General features: G+C 43.8%; 1 protein-coding gene across 3 annotated transcripts in view; it reads left to right on the top strand.

Moving 5' to 3' along the window:
- HMMR (hyaluronan mediated motility receptor) overlaps nt 1–20025 on the top strand; it is a 41739-nt gene extending 21714 nt beyond the window's left edge. For 2 of the 3 annotated variants that reach the window (XM_066591071.1, XM_066591072.1), the window contains 11 exons: nt 1192–1289; nt 1942–2028; nt 3634–3812; nt 3883–4031; nt 4136–4350; nt 5200–5304; nt 7723–8661; nt 15067–15160; nt 16961–17137; nt 17830–17992; nt 19856–20025. In XM_066591071.1, the coding sequence (XP_066447168.1) occupies nt 1192–1289; nt 1942–2028; nt 3634–3812; nt 3883–4031; nt 4136–4350; nt 5200–5304; nt 7723–8661; nt 15067–15160; nt 16961–17137; nt 17830–17992; nt 19856–19875 (2226 nt within the window). In that variant the 3' untranslated portion in view covers nt 19876–20025. The remainder of the gene's footprint in view (nt 1–1191; nt 1290–1941; nt 2029–3633; nt 3813–3882; nt 4032–4135; nt 4351–5199; nt 5305–7722; nt 8662–15066; nt 15161–16960; nt 17138–17829; nt 17993–19855) is intronic. The other variant, XM_066591073.1, reaches the window with a different exon arrangement.
- Nucleotides 20026–20335: the final 310 nt, after the last annotated feature.

Below are 20335 nucleotides of genomic sequence, written 5' to 3'. Positions count from 1 at the left end.
CACATAGAAGTTGTCATGTAAGCACTTATGATGGTTCTTGCGTGACTCGTGTTCACCAGAAACCAAATATTTTCTATCTACAACTTTCTGCAACTTTGTCAAGTTCTGTTTTTCTGCAGGTTTCCATAGGGCAGTTCTTCACCTGACTATTACAGTCCCACTTGCCCCCTGTTAGCTGGTATAACAGATGGGGGGGAGGGTGTTCCCTTGTGACTGGCAGAGGAGTGTATCTGGAACACAGTACAAGCTGTAACGCTCCCCTCGGCATGCTTACCTTAAGGCTACCTTTAGACTGAACTAACAAGCCAGTGACACCATCGCAGGTCTTGTGCGGCCTGTTTAGACAGGCCGACTTGTGAGACTCATTCAGCGTTTTACATAAGTGAATGTGTAACCCTAAACAGCCAGTGTTTAACCTGAACGAGCCAATGGCTATCTTTATGCCTGCATAAAATGAATGACTAGTGAGAAGCCAGTCACTGGCTCGTGTTTACACAAAACGACTATTCACTTTTGCTCGTTTTGAACGATTTATTTATTTTTAACAGTTCAGGCTGAAGAGACACCCTTACAACTTGCAGCAAGCTCCCAGTATAGAGGATCTTCAGTCTTTTTATCGTCCCCCTCTACAGGAGAGGACTGGTCCCTTTTGGGACACACATATGGGGTGCTACAATGGCCATTTTTGGCGGATTCTCCCAAGTGTCCTCTCACCAGCTGAAATGTTTGTACTGGCACTATAATAGAACCTCCAAATATATATACCCGGTTTCCCTGAAAATAAGTCCTAGCATAAATTTTCAAGCTTTTTGAGGATACAGCACGATTTTTCAGGATTTGAGGATGCTTGAAATACACCCAAGTTAATAAAAAGTTAATTTATATAGTGTCCAGGCAGCTATACATGTAAAGAAAAATCTTTTAGAGTAAAAATTAGTACAAGACCCTGTCTTGGTTTCAGGGAAACGGGGTATATAAAACTCATAAACTGTGCCAGTTACCATCAATGGCCACTGGAGGGCACTGTGCTTTAGGATGAAGCAATAAAATGTCAGTAGTAAGCCTGTAGCTGGGTTTGCTAGCTCATCCAGGTCTGCCTGCCTCTGTGCTTTTAGAATATATAAAGATTGCATCTGCTAAAGTTTAAAAAAGCCACAGAATTAATTATTCATTTAAAACTTTCCTTCGCAGGCCCTCGCCAGACTGGAAGACCTTGAACATAAACTCCTACAGGCTCAGGCAATGTTAGAAGAAGCTCTGCAAAAAGTCACTCAGCTTGAAGCCCAACTGTAAGTAATAACTGCAGAAAATCTAGTTCCTGTAAATGTGCATGCTCCAGTCAATGAACAGAAGGGTTTGTATAGCCAGTGGCAGTCTACACTGCTGAGCTCCAGTGGATGTAAGGGAACTTAAAGGGGATTGTCAGCTCCAACATGAAATGCAAACTGCACAATATTATAGTTTTATGGGGAAAGATTCATTAAAATTGTATTTTATTTCTCTCCTCCTAAGCTGATCAGTGACTGGCAGCCTTGCCTGTATGTACCGTCATACACAGCTGTTCTCCACCTCTCTAACATGCTGCTTGAAGTTTGGAAGCAAGCTTGAGCTGGCACTCTTTACAGATTTTGGGCCTTAATGGGTTAAATATTCTGCGCTTTATTCCTGGCTAGTAGTAAATATCAGCCAGGAATAAAGCCAAACTGAATTACTCTGGCTTTTAGGGGGTTAAACTCCTAAGTAATTGCATCTGCAGTATTGGGCTTCATGCACACTACTATGGCCACTGCCAAATAAGTAGCAGTTTTTAGAAGCCCCTGCCAAAGATGATCGGCAGGGGCAGACAGTGGGAAACTGACTGCTAAACTGTTATCTGTAAATCTTAGTATTATAAAACCTGTGATTTCCTAGTGAGAAATGATCTTGTGTTCCTTCACACAGTGCTGAGACAAAAGAGGAAAGAAGCCAACTGGTACAAGAGAAAGCGGAGACTGAGAAGAAATTGGCGGCCACGCTGGAGCAGATGAGGTGAATTGCTTGACCCATTTGCATGTCTGTAGCGGTGCTGACAGCAGCCCTCCTATCAGTTGATCAGCCGGGATCTCGAGCGACGGACCCCAGCCGATCAACTGCTGATGAGAGAACCTAAGGCTAGGTCATCAATGGTATTTCCATGGAAAACCCCTTTAATGGTAAGAAATTCATAGCATGTCTGGGAACCTTCATGGGGCACTAGACCACCATGGCAGCTGAATGGTTGGTGCTGACTGCAGCATCTACTGCCTTATTTACCCAACTCCAGTCCTCAGGGACCCCCAGCAGGTCATGTTTTCTGGATTTCCTCAGTATTACACAGGTGATGTAATTATTGTCAGTGCCTCAGATATTGCCGCAGGTGTTCTCTATAGGATATCCTTAGGACTGGAGTTTGGGAAATGTTGACCTAAAGCATTAAGATGTGCGTTCTCTTCAGTCCCTGCTGCTGCAGCCAGATATCGGCTGTATTTGACAGCACCAGCTGTGCATGGAGTGGGCTCATCTGTCAAGCCTGCTTCATACAAACCCTGAGCATGTCCACTGTACATGGATGGTGGATGGCCATGTTAAAGGAGTATTTCAATGTGCTAAACCTCTGAGTGCATCCTCTTGCAATTTTTGATTTCCAAAATACTCAATTCTCCAGACATTCATTCCGCTGCCCTCTTGTTTACCACTCGTTGCCAGGGAAACAACCACCTCTTCTATGGAAATAAATGGCAGATCACAGCAGTAGGTGGGGGCTGGAACAAAAGCTAGTACACATGTGCTCCTGAAATATCAGCCATCAGATTTAATGAAAGTAAGCAGTACACAAGCATCAGATTCCTCGTTCTTTCCATAGATGTGGTCTGTCTTCCTTACAAGCAGTAAACTAGAGGGCTGAGGAATCAATAGCTGCAATATCAGAACAGAGCATTTTGGAAATTCTAAAACAATGCAATCACCCATGAGGTGTTTAATGCATCTTTAAGTCCAAAGTAGTCCATCACTGAGTAGTCCCTTAGTGACGACTACTTTGGACTTGGATGCATAGACTTTAAGGAAATTTTCATCTGTGCTTAAATTATTTTTTTTAGTTATAACTTCATGTCGACGGCATGAGGGCTTGTTTTTGCGTGGCGAGCTTCAGGTTTTTGTTTTTTTTCATCACTGCCTAGAAGGGGTTAACAGTGGGGATCAGCATTCCCACCAATCCCTGCAGCTGCAGCAGGAGGCCATCTGACAGTCCTTTGTTGGCTCCTGCTGCAGGCTCTGCTTCTGAGCCTGCACCATCTGAGGCTTAAATGTACGCCTGTTCACGGGAACTGCTTCCCACCCAGGGTATACATTTTAAGCCTTTAGGGCAGAAAGGGGCTAAGCATATTTTAAAATGTCGTTCTGCAGTCTGTTTAGTTTCTAATTTATCATAAGTCTTCATGATAAAATTCAAGGTCTTGCTGCATACAGTCTTTCACTTCTGGGAAATGTCACTATAACAAGGCAGTGTGACACAGGACTAGAAGGTTACTTGAAGTACTCATGGGAGCTCTTGGAGCGCTGGTTTCTTTAGAATTTTCCATTTGGCTTATATGGAACAAACGTTTAACTTTTCAGTGAAGCCGTTTTGCAAGTTGAAAACTTGAAGCTGCTGGTAGACCAAGCCGAGGAGCGTTTGAGGAAGAAAGAGCTGGAAGAAATGGGCCAAAGAGACAAGTTCAGCCAAAAGGAGGAGGAGTTATTGGCCAAAATGAGAGAACTGGCAGAAAAGTATATAGGACTGCTGCAAGAAAAGGGTGAGCAGCTAATTATTTCCTGCTACTTGTATTGAAGTCGGGTGTTAAAACTACTTGTTTCCATTTACAGAAAATCTCTTAATTGAAAGTGACACAAGAGAGAAGAGTTTATCTGCAGAGCTGGAAGCCTTAAAGCAGAAGATAAGTGAAGGAGATGGACAGTGTCAGAATCTACAGCAGCGAGAGGAAGAGCTGAAGGCGCTGCTGGAGAAGGAAATGGTAACTGCCATCTAGAACACTGAAGCTCGTGTTCCATTGAGACACTTGCATACAATGTCCATCTCTGCTGATATGAACCTCGTTGCCCTTTCTGCTCACTTTAGGAGACTTCCAGTGCTCTGAAGCGGGAGTTACAGAAGGTGCAAGAAGAAATGATGCAAGAGAGGGGTCTTCTGGAAGAGGAGCTGGAGGGGGCGCTGGATGAGCTTGATAGACTACAACAGCAGGAGCAAGCGGCAGACAGAATGATACTCCAGCTAGAGCAAGTAAACCGAAAGAGGGCTGAGGAGCTGACGGGTCTAGAAGAAACATTAAAACGGTGAGCCATGCTGTTGTATAGATGACGCAACTGACTAAACCCTTTCATGTGCACCCATTTCTCATTCACCACCTTCCATGAGCTGGAACATTTTAGCTCTCAATCAATATAGCCATATGAGGGCTTACTTGTGGGGAACCAGGTGGTGTTTTTTTTTTTGTTTGTTTTAATCCCCTTGCTTGAGTGATAATCATTAGAAGTGCCACCCCATCACAAGTTCAAACGATCTAATTTGAGCGCTGCGTCAACCTAACTGTCTATGCGTGGCTTAAAGGGGTTGCCATATTTCAGCATGTTCAGTCACAAAGAAATGCACACACCCATGTTTGTTTCCAAAATGCTCTGTTCTCCATATATTGTAGATATTGATTTCTCTGCTCCTTTGGTTTACTGCTCGTTGCCAGAAAAACCAGACCACCTCTATGGAAAGAAATGGCAGAAGGTTGGCACTTGAACACTTATATCCAGGTCTGATGGCTGGGATATCAGGCACACATGTGTACTAGCTTACCAGCCCAGCCATCACCTACCGTTCTACTTTCTTTCCATAGAAGGGGTCTTCCTGGCAGTAAACCACCAAAGGGCAGAGGAATCCATATCTGGAGGACGAGCTTTTTCAAGATATCTTATGGGTGAATGCATTGTTTTGCCATTTCGAACACCTTGAAATGGGGATTCCTACTTTTAAGGAGGCAATCTGGTTATTAGGAAATGCTACAAACTGGTGGCACTTCCTAGAACCCTTGTCTCCAGCTAGCAGAGAATCTATTCCATAGAACGTTACCTTTTAATCCACAGTGCTTCCTCAGACCCGGACTTGCTGACCTGTCTTTTACATTCATTTTACAGGAGAAATCAAGAGCTAGAAAAAGCTAAAGAAAAGTACAGAAAGGAAATGTCACGGCTGAAGGAAGAACACAGCAGCACCTTGTGTAAACTTTCTGACTATGAGAGGTACCTGCATTATTATACATTCACAATGAAACTGGTCCTGAAGACTTGCCCCATCTGGATACTGAGGGATTAAGTCGGCCCGAGGGAGTCACCTACTAGATATCCAGAATAGATTTCAGCAGTTGTATAGTGCCCCTTATCAATTTGATTGACTTATTCCTCTACTGAACTAAACGCCTATCTAGCAGATCTAGTATTTCCTAAACTACAAGATACTCAATCTTTATTAGACTCCCCTTTCTCTATAGAAGTCGGAGGCAATGACTGCTATGACAAAGGGTAAGACCCTGGGACCGGATGATCTGCCATTGGAGGTGTATTTACAATACAAAAGGGGAATTGTGCCACACTTGCTTTCCTTATACCAATGTTTACTTGAGAGAGGTGATTTCCTGGAGTCTGTAAGAGGCTAGCATAGTACTCCTTTTGAAGCCTGCCAAAGACCCAGAGGAATGGTTCATATAGCCTTAGTAAGGATTAAAAAGAACGATTTAAGATATTGGCCGCTCGTCTGAATCAAACAAAAGAAATTCTACATCCAAGCTAGCTTTATCCCTGAATGTCTACTTCTGACAATATTAGAACAGGGGTAGTCACCCCGCTGGATTGGTGGTGGGAGTTGGACTAGGCCTTTGCTTCATTGGCCCTTACTCACACTCACTCTGCCTAGAGCATGCAGACATGATCATACCACAGAAGTTTTTCAATAAGACCAAACTCATTGATGGTGTCTTTTGTCTGGGGGAAAGCTAGAGGATTATAGAAATATTACAGTGCCCACAAGACAGGGCACGAATGGCACTACCAGACTTTAGGCTATAGTTAGTCACATAAGGCACTGGTTGTCAGGTTCCACCCTTTCAAATTCTGAACATCTAATGGGCTTTCTGTCCAAAGTATCTCGCTGGATCATGCTACTGACAAAGCAGATGTTGCCTATCCAAAAACTGGCAGTTAGTGTGGCAGATATGTGAAACCTTGACCAAGTATGCAGACATCCCCTCTGTGGGATAATGGAGCGCTTCTGCACCTTGTGAATTTAGCAGATGAGCAGTTCTAGCATGGTAATGCCCAAGCTCACCCAGAACCTCTATATATCAATGGAATGCTAGCCTCGTTTTAAGCAGTTACGACAACTTTACCTAGTCCCGAGGACTGGCTTTTATAGATGCAACTCTGGCATGCCCTTACAGTCCAGTTTCCAGAACCCAGACAACCATCTTCTCTGTAACCTTTGATAGGTTATAATGCGCACTCAGGGCCCTAGGGGTCTGACTTAGGTGTTATACGCCTATTACTGCACTCAAATCTCCTATATGACAATGACTGTAATGGGTAGATGGAAGGAGCTTATCCCCTCCCTTACTGGGGAAGAATGAGATATGGCAGTGTCCTCATATACCATGGTATCGCCAGCTGTGAATTGTATATACATCAGTGCTATCTTAACAGACTATGCTCTATAAAATGAATAGGGTGTCTGCCAACCAATGTCATCAGTGCCAGACAATAGGTGCAAATTTTAATGTATGTATGTGCCCTGACTGACTCCCTGACCTCCCTCCCTCCAACTTCCTGATGTAGAAACATAAAATTTGACACAAGCATAGACTATGTCATAAACGGGAAAAGCTAATGGGTCCCAACTCGATTATTCAATTCTATGCACAAAAGAATTAGCATCCAAATTTTCCGTACAGAATCTAATTCTCACTTCCTGATGTCATATAAAGGAAACGCAAAGAACCATGCAAAATGGTGAACATATTTTTTTCCTCGGTATCTCTAAAGTAACAACAACCTCATAAGATTTTCCGTGTGAACATCAGATAAACACCAGTACCAAATTAACTCGGGCGAAGCCGGGTATGTCAGCTAGTCATTTAATATGGCGCTGCCCAGAGATCTATTTCTACTGGGGGGGGGGGGGGGGGGGGGTCAGACTTTCTAACCCAGCTAATGAAATGCCAGTCCACTCGACCCAAGCGTATGCTTATTGGGAGTTTTGGATGAGGAGTTCTGGCAGTTTCAGGACCGCATATTTAGCACAGTTTCTGGCCCGCAAGGCGATTGGCTTTAAGATGGATGGATAGATGTCCTCCAATGCTTACAATGGCATAATATTAATTCCAACTTGCCATGATAGTCTAGAAAAATAGAAAGATGATGATCATTCTATGGGACACTGTAAAATGAAAACCAATTCTTAAATGTTTAACATATAAAAATGTAATTTAAAGGCTGGGTCGTTTATGATGGCGCATTCCCCTTTAGTCGGGGTCACGGTGCGGATTTTAATGCATTTTTATTACAGCAGTTTAGTTTTTCTAAAATTACACATGAGGATTTACTTATGCAGTTGTGTAATGGCTAGTCATAACTTTAACTCCTAGCCTTCTTTTTTTTTTTCCCCATTAGCTTCCAGGTTTCATCAAAAACAGAAATTGAGTCTATGAAATCGACTAATGCTTGCCTAGTGGAGAAGGTTGCTCTAGCAGAAGATAATTATAAAGTTCTACATCAAGAACTTGAAGTTAAAATAAAAGCCATAGAGGAGTTAGAACTGCAAATTTGTAAGCTGAAAGCGGAGTCAAACCAAACCAAGGAAGCCTTGGAACACCAACTGCTTGAGCTCCGGGAGTCGTCCTACAACACTGAAAAAAGTATGAGTGAGCAAATTGTTGAGCTCCAAGAGGCCTCATTAAAAACTGAAGAGACACTGAAACAGCAACTCCTTGAGCTCCAGGAATCCGCAAAGACCAAGGAAGGACTGGAACAACAGGTTGCTGAGCTCAAAGGAGAGAAGGAAGTATTAGAGCAGCAGTGTTATGAGCTTCAAGAAGCCTCAAGAAGAACTAATGAGCAATTGCAGCAACAGTTTGAGTTTCTGGACATTGCAACAAAAGCTAAAGAAATGTTGGGGAGGCAACTCGATGACCTCCAGGAGTCCTCAAAGAAGACCAAGGAAGCTTTGGAAAAACAGTTATCTGATCTGCAGGAGTCATCAAGTAAAACTGTATTTGAGTTGGAGCTTCAAGTACTCGAGCTGCAGAAAGAATCTTCCAAAATGAGAAATGACATTGCACAACAGCTTGAGGAAATGGTGAGGAAAAGTAACAAAACTATGGAGAAGGAACTGCAGGAGCTGAGCGTTGCTTCTAACAAACTCCAAAAAGAACTGGAGCAGCAACTTCATGAGCAGAAAGAATCTTCAAAGAAAACAAATGAACGGTGGGAGGAGCAGGTTAACGACCTCCAGAAGACCTTGGCTACAACTGAACATGACTTGGAGGAGAGAAATGTTGAACTTGAAAGTCTTAAATCTGAAATCCAAGAGCTGCGAGAGGAACATTCAAGGTAAGGTTTATTAAAAAACTGCAATCCTGATTCATGGGTATACATAAATTATTCTTATGTAATTTTTTCCCATGCATAATGACTTCAGTCACCCTGTATATTCAAACTGTCTTAAAGGGGTTTTCCACTGACACTTTTGATGACTCATCAGGATAGGTCCTCAATACTTGATGGGCCGGGGTCTGACCTCTGTATTTGGAACGGAGGTCTCCATGCCAACCTCCCATGTAGTGACTGGTGCGTGTAACTGCAGGCACAGCTCTCATTGACTTCAAGAGCTGTGCCGGCCACTACACTGAGGTCGGCGCGGATACCTCTCCTATTGCGTCGCTGACGGCATGTGCCTGCACAGCTGATTAGTCGGGATTCTGAGCGGCGGCCCCCAGCCGATCAACTATTAATGACCTATCCTGATGGGTCATCAATAGTAGTTTTCAGTGGAAAACCCCTTTAATGTTGCAGATATTTCAGGCCTCCTGATCATAACAAAAGGCATGGTGGTATTTTTTTCAAATGGCAGCAGGGCTGCAGTCTTGTCTGCATTTGCGACTAGCCCGGTTGCTGTTCCACCAGGCTAATTTAAAGACTTGCTTTACATCTAGCAGACATGCTATCATGCTTGTCCCCTGACTAATGTTCCATTTAGACACGACTAGAGTTGTCTAACAGACTGCATGAGTGCCGACATCACTGAGGAACGCCAACTGCTTGAGCTGCGGGAGTCGTCATACAACACTGAAAAAATTGTGTGGTTTTTGTTTTTTTTTGTTTTTTTTTATGCTGCTGCAATTCAGTGATAACTGGAGGTCCTTTTACATGGGATGAATGTCAGGCAAACTATGCCACCTTGTCCCTGTGTTTTCTTGCTGCAGAGCTGGCTTGCTCATGGAGCGGCCAGCAGGGGGGTGGGGCAGTGAGAGGAGATTAAGGAGTAATATGGGGGTGAGGGGCCTGTGGATCAGTCTGCCAATTATGGGTCCAGCTTGTACTACAATAAGATGGGCATGGACCGGAAGTACACCATGCCGCAGTCACATGCGCTGGAAACTAACCCCTGTCATGTGGCCGTGGTGGTGTCACGTGGACACGCTCAAAAGCTTAACTGGTGTGTGCATTGGTTGCCTCCAATTTCTTTTGCTCCAAGTTGTATTAGTAAATGTAGTACAACAGTTATATATACATACTATTCAGATCAAAGGAATGGTGATTAAAATGTAGATTAACGCTTTGCAATCCAATTTTGGATTCAGAGGTTCCTAGGGGGGTTTTCTTTCTGCCACTATACAATGGTGCCATCTGCTGGCTAGACCCAGTACTGCGGTATGGGACATGCCGAAGAGGCTCCCCAACAGAACGGCCAGTAACATACAGCAAGAATACCCTGCCGGATGTCTTCCAACATTGGAGCTGTACAGGCTTCAATCAGAATGTCCGAAGACCTCACACAGTAGATTGGAAAGGGTTAAGTAAAGGAAGAAAATTAGTGTATTCTGTGTATTCTACTTATGCTGGATACAATATAATTATGAACAAAAGCTCAATATGCTGTGGCATTAGAGACATTAAAACTGTGGAATAATTAAACCCCATTATTTCATTGCTTTACAAGTTGTAAGAAGACTGAAACATTTTTAGACATTGTTTTGACTGTGGGTAAAGCTACTGCCACTAGGAGGAGGACACTAACCAGAGAATTGTGTTCGCCCACTAGCCATATGTCCCCTGCAGGCACCAAGCTAACCAGTCTTGTATGCAAGCTGTAGGGGTAGCCAGGTATGGTACACAAAGAAAAACAGTAAATATAGCTAAGAATGGCACCATCTGCAACAAAGGGAACAGTTCAACAAGGAGGAAAAGTATTAAAAAAAAACAAACTTGGTGCTACCCTGTTCCTCACCCCAATGCACGAGCCAAGAATGCAAAAGTCTTGTTTTCTTGTCTGTATCATTGGGGACACTTCTTTGACTGGGACATTCAAAAGCAGTCCCTGAGGGTGGGAAGATGCAGTATATTAAGACTCGTGCAGACAGCCAGTCCGGGCACCCCTGGCGGTAGAACCTACAAGCCTAAGAACTTGGCAGGTAGGACAAATCTCCCCCACAATCCTCTTTGCAGGGCCTGAGCTCTAGCCACAGGATGATAAAGTTGTAATTGGCAGCTATAAAGTAACATAGTTCGTAAGGCCGAATAAAGACAATGTCCATCTAGTCCAGCCTGTCTATCCTCCTGTGTTGATCCAGAGGAAGGCAAAAAACCTCAAGAGCAGAAGCCAAATAGCCCTTTTGGGGGAAAAAAATCCGTCCCGACTCCCTAATGGCAATCAGACTATTCCCTGGATCAACCCCTAATGGTTCCTACCTGCCTGTATACCTGGATTAACAATTAACCTAAGATTTATAACCTATAATATCCTTCTGATCCAGAAAGACATCAAGTCCCCTTTTAAAGTCCTCTATGAATTTTTGCCATCACCACATCCTCAGGTAGAGAGTTCCACAGTCTAACTGCTCTTACAGTAAAGAGTCCTTTTCTATGTTGGTGATGAAACCTGCTTTCCTCTAAACGTAGCGGATGCACTCATTACCGTTGCAGTCCTTGGTATAAACAGATCATGGGAGAGATCCTTGTATTGTTCTTTCGTGTATTTATAGTTATTTGATCACCCCTTAGCCGTCTTTTTTTCTAGAGTAATCCCAATTTGGTAGCCTCTCTGGGTATTCCAGTCCTGTCATTCCATGTATTAGTTTAGTTGCTCTTCTTTGAACCCCCTCCAATAGTGTAACATCTTTCCTGAGCACCGGTGACCAGAACTGTACGCAGTATTCCATGTGGGGCCTGACAAGTGCCTTATATAATGTAAGGATAATGTTCTCGTCCTTTGCCCCCATACCTCTTTTAATGCACCCCAAGACCTTATTAGCCTTTGCAGCAGCTGACTGGCATTGGTTACTCCAGTTTAGTCTATAATCCACTAGTACCCCCAGGTCTTTTTCTATATCATTTTTCCCTAGCAGTACCCCATTTAGAGTATATTGGCGACATCCGTTTTTGCTTCCCATGTGCATAACCTTACATTTTTCAACATTGAACCTCATTTGCTATTTTCCAGCCCAAGCCTCCATCTTATCCAGGTCCGTTTGTAGCCGTACATTGTCCGCCGTTGCATTAATTATATTGTATAATTTTGTGTCATCTGCAAATATTGATATTTTGCTGTGCAGCCCCTCTATCAGGTCATTGATAAATATATTGAACAGAATGGGGCTTGGTACTGAAGCCTGTGTTACCCCACTAGCGACTGTGGTCCAATCAGAGTACGAACCCTTTATTACCACCCTCTGCTTTCTATCATTGAACCAATTTTTTACCCACTTACACACGTTTTCGCCCAGTCCGAGCTGCCTCATTTTGTATATTAGCCTATTATGTGGCACGGTGTCAAAGGCTTTAGAGAAGTCCAGATATACGAGATCAATAGATTCTCCCTGGTCCAGCTTAGAGCTTACTTCATCGTAGAAACTGATCAGATTTGTCTGACATGAGCGACCCTTCATGAATCCATGCTGGTGAGGAGTGATTCCCTTGTTCTCCTTGAGGTGCTCATCGATGGCGTCTCTCAGAAACCCCTCAAATTTTCCCCGTTACTGAAGTGAGACTTACTGGCCTGTAGTTACCAGGCTCACTTTTGGTCCCATTTTTGTAAATTGGAACCACGTTGGCAATGTGCCAATCCAATGGTACAACACTGGTCTTGATAGTGTCTATAAATATTAGATATAGCGGCCTAGTTATCTCATCACTTAGTTCCCTTAGTACCCTTGGGTGTATTCCATCTGGGCCTGGCGATTTTATTGATTTTAATCTTCTTTAATCTGTTCCACACTTCCCCTTGCGTTAGGTATGACATATTTTGTGAGGGGTTCTTTTTATTCCCCTGCATCTCGTGGGGCATTTCCTCTTCGTTTGTTAATACGCTTGAAAAGAAACTATTTAACAAATAATGCAGGGAAGGCACATCTATTAAAGGGCCAGTGCTCTCCCTGCGAATCCTTTTGCTGTTAATATAGTTGAAAAATACTTTTGGGCTGTTTTTGCTCTCTATGGCGATCAGTCTTTCTGCCTCCTCCTTGGCAATTTTGATCCTATCTTTGCATATTTAGTTTTTTTTCCCTGTACCATTTTAGCGCTTCTTCGCTGCCTTCTTGCTTTAGTAGTTTGAACGCTTTTTTTTTTTTTCATTTATTGCCCCCCTTACTGTCTTGTTGAGCCACATTGGTTTCCTTTTAGTTGAGATTCTTTTATTTTTAAAGGGAATGAACTGCTCACATGTGGTGATTAGGATCCTTTTAAACTTTTCCCATTTGTCCTCTGTACTGATATTTTTGAGGATGTTGTCCCATTTAATGATACCGATAGCAGTTCTAAGCTCATCAAATTTTGCTTTACCAAAATAAGGCTTCTTATTGAATGACAGCTGAAAGTTGATTATATTGTGGTCACTGTTCCCCAAGTGCCCCTCAACCTGTACCCCCTTTATTCGGTCTGGTTTGTTAGTTAGTACTAGGTTCAGAGTGGCCCTCCCTCTCGTTGGTTCAGGTAATTATCTTTAATTTCTCTCAACTTATCACCCCTATGAGATTTGCAGGTTTCGTTCTCCCATGTTATATCTGGATAAATAATGTCCCCCATGATAATTACTTTGTTGCGCTTTGATACCTCTTCTATCTGCCTTAATAGTAAGTTTTCAGTTTCTTCTGCTACTTTTGGTGGTCTATAGAAAACCCCTATCAGGATTTTGTTATTTTTTTTCCTCCCTGTATTTCCACCCACAGAGATTCCACCTGTTCGTCTCCTACCCCTATATCCTCCCGTAGTCTCGGCTTTAAGTACGATTTAACGTACAGACATACCCCTCCCCCTTTCTAGTTCCTTCGGTCTCTTCTGAAGAGATTGTACCCCTGTAAATTCGCCGCCCAATCGCACTTATCAAGCCATGTTTCTGTTATTCCAACTATCATCATCAGTCATTCTCGCTTCAAGCTCACCCACTTTACCCTTTACTTCTTGCATTAGTGGTCATACAATTTTTATATTTTTTTTTGTTGTTCGTACTAATGGCTGATCTAACAGTTCTAACTGTTCTGCCCCCCCCCCCCCCCTCGCTTCCCATTGCTTAGACCCAGGTCACTAGCTACACTGGCTACCCCACTATTTCTCATTTTACCCTCCCCCAGTCCCTAGTTTAAACACTCCTCCAGCCTTCTAGCCATCTTCTCGCCCAGCACAGCTGCACCCTCCCCATTCAGATGCAGCCCGTCCCTATGGTAGAGCCTGTAGCCGACAGAAAAGTCAGCCCAGTTCTCCAGGAACCCAAATCCCTCCTCCTTACACCAACTCCGGAGCCACTTGTTTACCTCCCTAAGATCCTGCTGCCTTTCTAGTGTGGCTTTAGGTGCAGGTAGTATTTCCGAGAAAACTACCCTGGAGGTCCTTGCCCTCAGCTTGGACCCCAAGTCCCTGAAATAATTTTTGAGGGCCCTCCATTGACCTCTAATTTGTTCATTGGTGCCAACATGCACCATGACCGCTGGATCCTCACCAGCCCCTCCCAGTAATCTGTCAATCTGATCCGCGATGTGTCGAACTCGAGCGCCAGGAAGACAACACACCGTTCGACGATCCCGGTCTTTATGGCAGATTGCCCTATCTGTCCCCCTATAATTTAGTCCCCCACCACTAGGACCTGTCTAGCCTGCCCTGCGCTCCCCGTCTCACTGGAGCAGTAATCTCCCTGGCGTTCAGAGGGCCTGTCGTGCTGCAGCGGTGCTGGCTCTCTAATGGCATTTCCTCCCCCCCCCCCTAATCTGCCAACTTTGCAAACTTTTTGGGTTGTGCCAGTTCAGGACTAGCCTCCCTGGTTCTCTTCCCTCTAGCCCTCCTTCTTTCTGTCACCTTACTGCCTGCTCTTCCGTACTACCATGTACCCCAGTGAGTGCCGGCTCAGTGAGCACCAAACTCCTTTCCATGATGTCAATGGCTCTCAGCATCTTGCGCAACAGTATGCACCCTCGATCGGCTGCTTTTGCCTTCCTGTATTCTTCTAAAAGATGCGTGAAAACCGGCAACAAAAGGTCAGCCTCCTACGGACACTAAGCTACAACTGGTGAGCATGCCTGTAGGCAGAGTATAGTTAGTGGGGAGAGCTAACACATCCTGCTTAGTGTCTGCCTCCTAGTAGCTTTGACCATGGGTGTGGCTACTGCCGTGTACCCAATGATAGATGAGGGATTTTTTTTGGGGGGGGGGGGGGGGGTGAGGGCTCTAAATTGATCTCTCGATGTCCACGATGGTGCTATTAAAACATGTATTGTGTCTTTAAATATTACTTTTTTGTTTATTTCACAGTAAGGCATCTGAATGTAATGAGGCGATTGCATTGGAAGCAAACAAGTGGCGTACACTGTTTGAGGAGTTGCAAAACAAAGTTCGTCCATTTCAGGTAGGCTTGTTTCTTTAAAATGCACATATGCACATATGCAAAGATGAAGACCTGTATGGATCCTGGTCTGTTAGACTATTGCAAACCAGAAGTATTGGGTTTGTGGACTAGCCTAGTGCATTTGTCCCGGGGATTCCTAACCTGTAATGAAGCACATAATGGGCTGTAAACCAGTTAGTTGATGCTCATTTAGACTACATGTCACCATAAGACTCTTATTTTGCTGGTGGTGTAATCAGTGCAGTCAAAAATGTAACTTTTTAGTTCTTTGTTCTCGTATCCAAACTTCTCCAGGAGTTTAGAGTATTGCAGTGAAACATCATGCTGCTTATTGGCTATGTAGCTGCTTTGTAAAGTTCTTCTGTAATTGCTGATGAAGCTCCAGCAGCAGACTGACTTCTGTATCGGAGACCTATATAGTACTACTCCTGTTGTAATCCCTGGGAGCTGTCCAGCAGATGTTTCCTGGCTGCCTACAGATGTTATGGCAAGCACAAAGAAACACTACCAACTTGTATACCCAGTTACCCTGGAAATAAGACCTATGCTGAAAATGAGCCCTAGCATGGTTTTTCAGGATTTTTGATGTTTGAATTATAAGCCCTACTCCAAAATTAAGCCCAAGTTAGTCAATAAAGTACATTTATGCATGTATAGTAAAATCTTTTGAAGCAAAATTAATATAGGACCCTGTCTTAAGGGAAACGGGGTGCTTAGTAACTTGCATGACATATTGGTGGTTGAGGCAGTGTATAGACATGGGGTTGAGTGCAGGAATCAATAAGTTGAAAACAAGGAGTTCTCATAAGCGGTCAACCCGCAGATCTTCAATAGGATTCAGGTTTGGGCTCTGGCTGGGCCATTCTAATACCTTGACCGTCTGGTGGAGCCATGCTTTTGTTGGCTTGGAGGGGTGCTTTGGGCCATTGTTGCTGTTGTGAAATTCCTCTTCAGCGTTTTAGCCGAGGCTCGAAGATTTGTGCCAAAATGGACTGATATTTGGATCTGTTCATAATTCCTTCCCCCTTGACTAAAGCCCCAGTTTCAGCAGCACAAATACAGCCCTAAAGCATAATGCTGCCCCCACCATCTTCACTGCGGGTATGGGGTTCCTCTGGTGATGTGCAGTGTTGGCTTTGTGCCAAACATAACTTTTGGGATTATGGCCCGAATGTCCAACCTTCATCTCATCAGACATAAAACATTCTACCCCATACTTTTGACAGACTATGTAGGTCTTGGCAAAATAAGCCAGGCTTGTTTGTTTTTCTTTGGACTGTTGGGTAGTGGGGCAAGATGGAAGCCTTTTCTCACAGACATAAAGAATACTGGGGATGGTTGTCACATGCACTACACAACCAGTACTTGCCAGAAACTCCTGCAGCTCCTTAATGTTGTTGTAGGCCTCTCAGCAGCCTCCAGGATGAATTTTCTACTGTTCACCATGAACTGGACATCCCTCAAGATTGATGTCACGGTTGTGCCAAATGTAATCCACTTCTTGATATATGTAATGCCTGGGAAAGCCTTGGGTACCTTCTGACTGGTGCCTTTACAAACTATGATTTGTACTGAAATGCAACTAAGAAAATGTCAGGCAAATCCTCCTAGAAGAGCTGAACTTTATATGGGGGAATCGGAATCCCTGTATATAATGGCAGCGGAGTACTGACTATTTATCATGATATTAAGTGTGATTGGCTAATTCTGAACACAACCACATCCCATCCCTAATACTTGGCAATGTCTATCCCTGTCTTACGCTCGTTCTGTTGCATCTGCTTTCTCTTCACTCCCCAGCAACAATTGGATGCATTTGAAGCAGAAAAAAATGCTTTGCTTAACGAGCATGGAGCGGCCCAGGATGAACTAGGCAAGCTTAGCGAGGCATATGGCAAGCTGCTGGGCCATCAGAATCAAAAGCAGAAGATTAAGCATGTGATGAAGCTGAAGATGGAGAACACGCAGCTTAAGCAGGTAAGGTACACAGTGGCTTTTAAAGGGTTAACACTTGATCACAAAACTGCTTCAGTATATTAACAGCCATTCATTTTGTCATGTATGCACAGGCCGGGCTCCCCATGTGTGTTTTTAGTGCGCGGGGGGAGAAAACAGGGCTTGCATGCACTAAAATACATAAAGGCCTGCAAAAATGTATCTCCCATCTTGCAAATGCGTGTACACCCGTGTGAAGCTGCCCTGTGTCACACAGCTACTGAATAGTTCAAGGGGTTTTCCAAAACCTTACATTGGTCTAATATCTCGTTTGTGCTGTGTATATGGAGAAATCTGGGAGGACCGAGCAATGCATATAAGCTGGGTGCATTGAAGTCTGTTCTGTACCGGCCTGGGGACAATAAGGACCGGACATGTCCCCTAAGAGGGCCGTGTGTGCAGGGAATCCCAGAATATCCAGAACTGGAATGGGCCTCAATGTTATAGATGACTTATTTTGTAGTGTTTTGATGGAATGATTGCTGCTGAAGAGTATCTATGGGTTATTAAACGGAAGGGTTCCCTAGTGGTCCTCAGCACTGGAGGTTTACTCAATGTGCTCAATAGGTACAATGATTTGTCTGGAATTGTGATTGAAATCCAGATGTTCACTTTTTCCTTACAACTCCATATTAAAAATGCCTTTCTTGGTAAATGTCTGTTTTCTCGCATAGGAGGTGGCCAGACTAAGAGCCCAGCTTTCCAAGGACAAGCTAAGTGAAAAGCATCTCCAATCCCAGTTAAATGACTTGCAGGGGGTTAGGAGATTTGATCCATCCAAAGCATTCCAGCATGATGCCAAGGAGAATATTTATCCAAAAGCCCCATTAAAGGATGGTAAGATGATGCTATAAATGGTGGAAGCCTCCTTCATAATGTCTTGTGTGACACGGATTGTGTGGCATCAGTAGTGGTCACTTTCTTGGCTTCTACCTGGTTATACCTGGTGGTAGAGCTCTCAGCCAGTTGATATTGCATACAATTCCCTGTCAAGTGGCTTTGCATTCTGTCCTCAAATATGACTTCATCTATCGGCCGCCTCATCTGATGGTCAAAGCTAAGGCAGGCCATATCTTAGAGAATATAGAACGGTGTAACAAGGCTGAATCTGTCTTTAGATTTGAAACTACGTTTTTGGGTCTGGTTCCCTCTGAGTGTATCTTGGTGACTAGGTACCGGTTTGTTGCTTTCCAAGGGATAGGAACCATATATAGGGCACTGTACAATATACAGCTGGTGTTGCCTTCACACATCCCAATTCCCCATAGGTTTAGAGTTTGGGGGTTGTTGATGTACTATGAGGGTACCCGCTTTGCTAGCTGTTAACATCCCTACTGGTGTCAGTGCATCTCCATTCCCAAAGAATATATATAATTAAAGAATACGAACAGCTATAATTAAAGAAACTTTTCAGTTTCAGGAGAGATTGTCCAACCACCTTGATGTGAATGATGTCTTGAGTCTCCTCAGACAAGATGTTGGAAGAGGGAGAGGGTTTGGTGTGCTGACTTTCGGCATGCTGCTAGACCCTTTTGCTAACCCCCTCCCCCGCATCCCTTCCTCTGCACATGTTTGGGAAGAATGGCTCAATGCAGACCAATGGATTGCCACCAGCTATGGGCAGTGTATGGCAAGCTTTAGGATTCCCTCTCAGCCCCCTCAACAGAAGTTATACTAAAGTGCAAAGTCTGAACTTATTAAGGGTTTGCTCGGCTGTATCCATTAAAGGAAGTCTGACATTCTTAAAGCACGTATATACATGGGGAACTTTATCGTGTGATCTGTCCATTGCAAGATGCACCAAACCCTCTATCCACCAGCTATTGCTACGCATGCTATCATGTACAGCATGACTTTTTTTTTTAAACTCCCCGCTCTCTCATAGTGGTGTTTACGTATTTATGGTCACCCATGCACAATGTTTTGCATATGAACTGCATAGCATATGCTACCCATAGAAAAGAATAGGGCAGTTCCTGTGCAATATGCAATTTAATCGCGTATGCTACAGTCTTTTTTTTTTTTTTTGTTTTTTTTTTGGTTTTTTTTATGCGCATATCTACACGCTCATGTGCATGGAACAATGAAAATGGACTTTCATCGACTCCATTCACTGCATATCATGCAGCCGTGCAATGCATGAGTAATACGTGGTGAAATCGGTCGTGTGAATGAGCCCTAATTTGGAAGATGCCGTGAAGAAAGCCAGCAGGCGGCACTCCTGCAGAGCAAAGTGTGCCCTATGGGAGTTTACTTGTTTGTTTTTTACTGATTCGCCCTGCAGGACTACATTTTAGTTGTGCCCTTGCTAGGAGTTTGGGTGCAGTGAAGCAAATGTCCAAACCTTTTAAGTGGTGGTTGGCAAGAAACCAAAGAGTGCCTTGCGTGCTCATACAGCAGCGAGCAGGATTACTTAATCTACGTCCGGTCTGCCAGCTGCAGCCATGCCACCGTGACTGCCACAGTAGAATCCGAAGTCACATGTCTTCCTGCGGCAGTGATGACATCACATGTGTAGCAGGGCACTGGCAGACTGGAGCTCTGGGGTGATCTGATGAGGGGACTGACTTTTTTTCGCTAAGATTTTCAATGTGTTCTCCCCAGACTGCCCTTTGTAAGGTCCCGTTCAATAATGATGCATATAACCTGTTTTATTGCTTATGTTGAATCTACTAATCTCTATCTTCCATTTCTTTACAGGGAACAGAAACAAGTGCTGAGGAGCCGCTGTCTACCTCTACGCGGCATAGTGGTTTTTTAAATGCAGCCTTTGTATATTTACTGCACAAACCTAATGCGGATTTTAACATAATTGTATAAATAAGTTTTAAACAAACTTTTGTATCTTTTTAATAAACCTTTTAACCATGTATATGAAAGCCTGACCTTTTCTGCTTATAACTGGGCTTCCAAATGCATCGCCTCACCACCAGTGGTCAAAGTGGGTGTCCTAAACATGGCACTACTGTACACCACTGCGCACAAGTTATGTTCACCTCTGTCAAAACTGTCTCCTGAGATGCCCCCTCCAATGCCCACCTCTGTAGCACCAGGTTATGGGGCACATCCCAGTTCAGATGGGAGAAAAGAAATGAGACCAAACTATAAACTATTGTAGGCAAATGGACGAGCCTCCTGTATGGTGGAAATGGCAAGGATTCACATTTATTCACCCCCCCC

Source organism: Eleutherodactylus coqui, chromosome 2 (genome assembly GCF_035609145.1).
Source record: "Eleutherodactylus coqui strain aEleCoq1 chromosome 2, aEleCoq1.hap1, whole genome shotgun sequence".
Classification (NCBI taxonomy): Eukaryota; Metazoa; Chordata; class Amphibia; order Anura; family Eleutherodactylidae; genus Eleutherodactylus; species Eleutherodactylus coqui.
The sequence above is the reverse complement of the archived record's forward strand: the minus strand, read 5'-3'. Positions and strand labels throughout refer to the sequence as shown.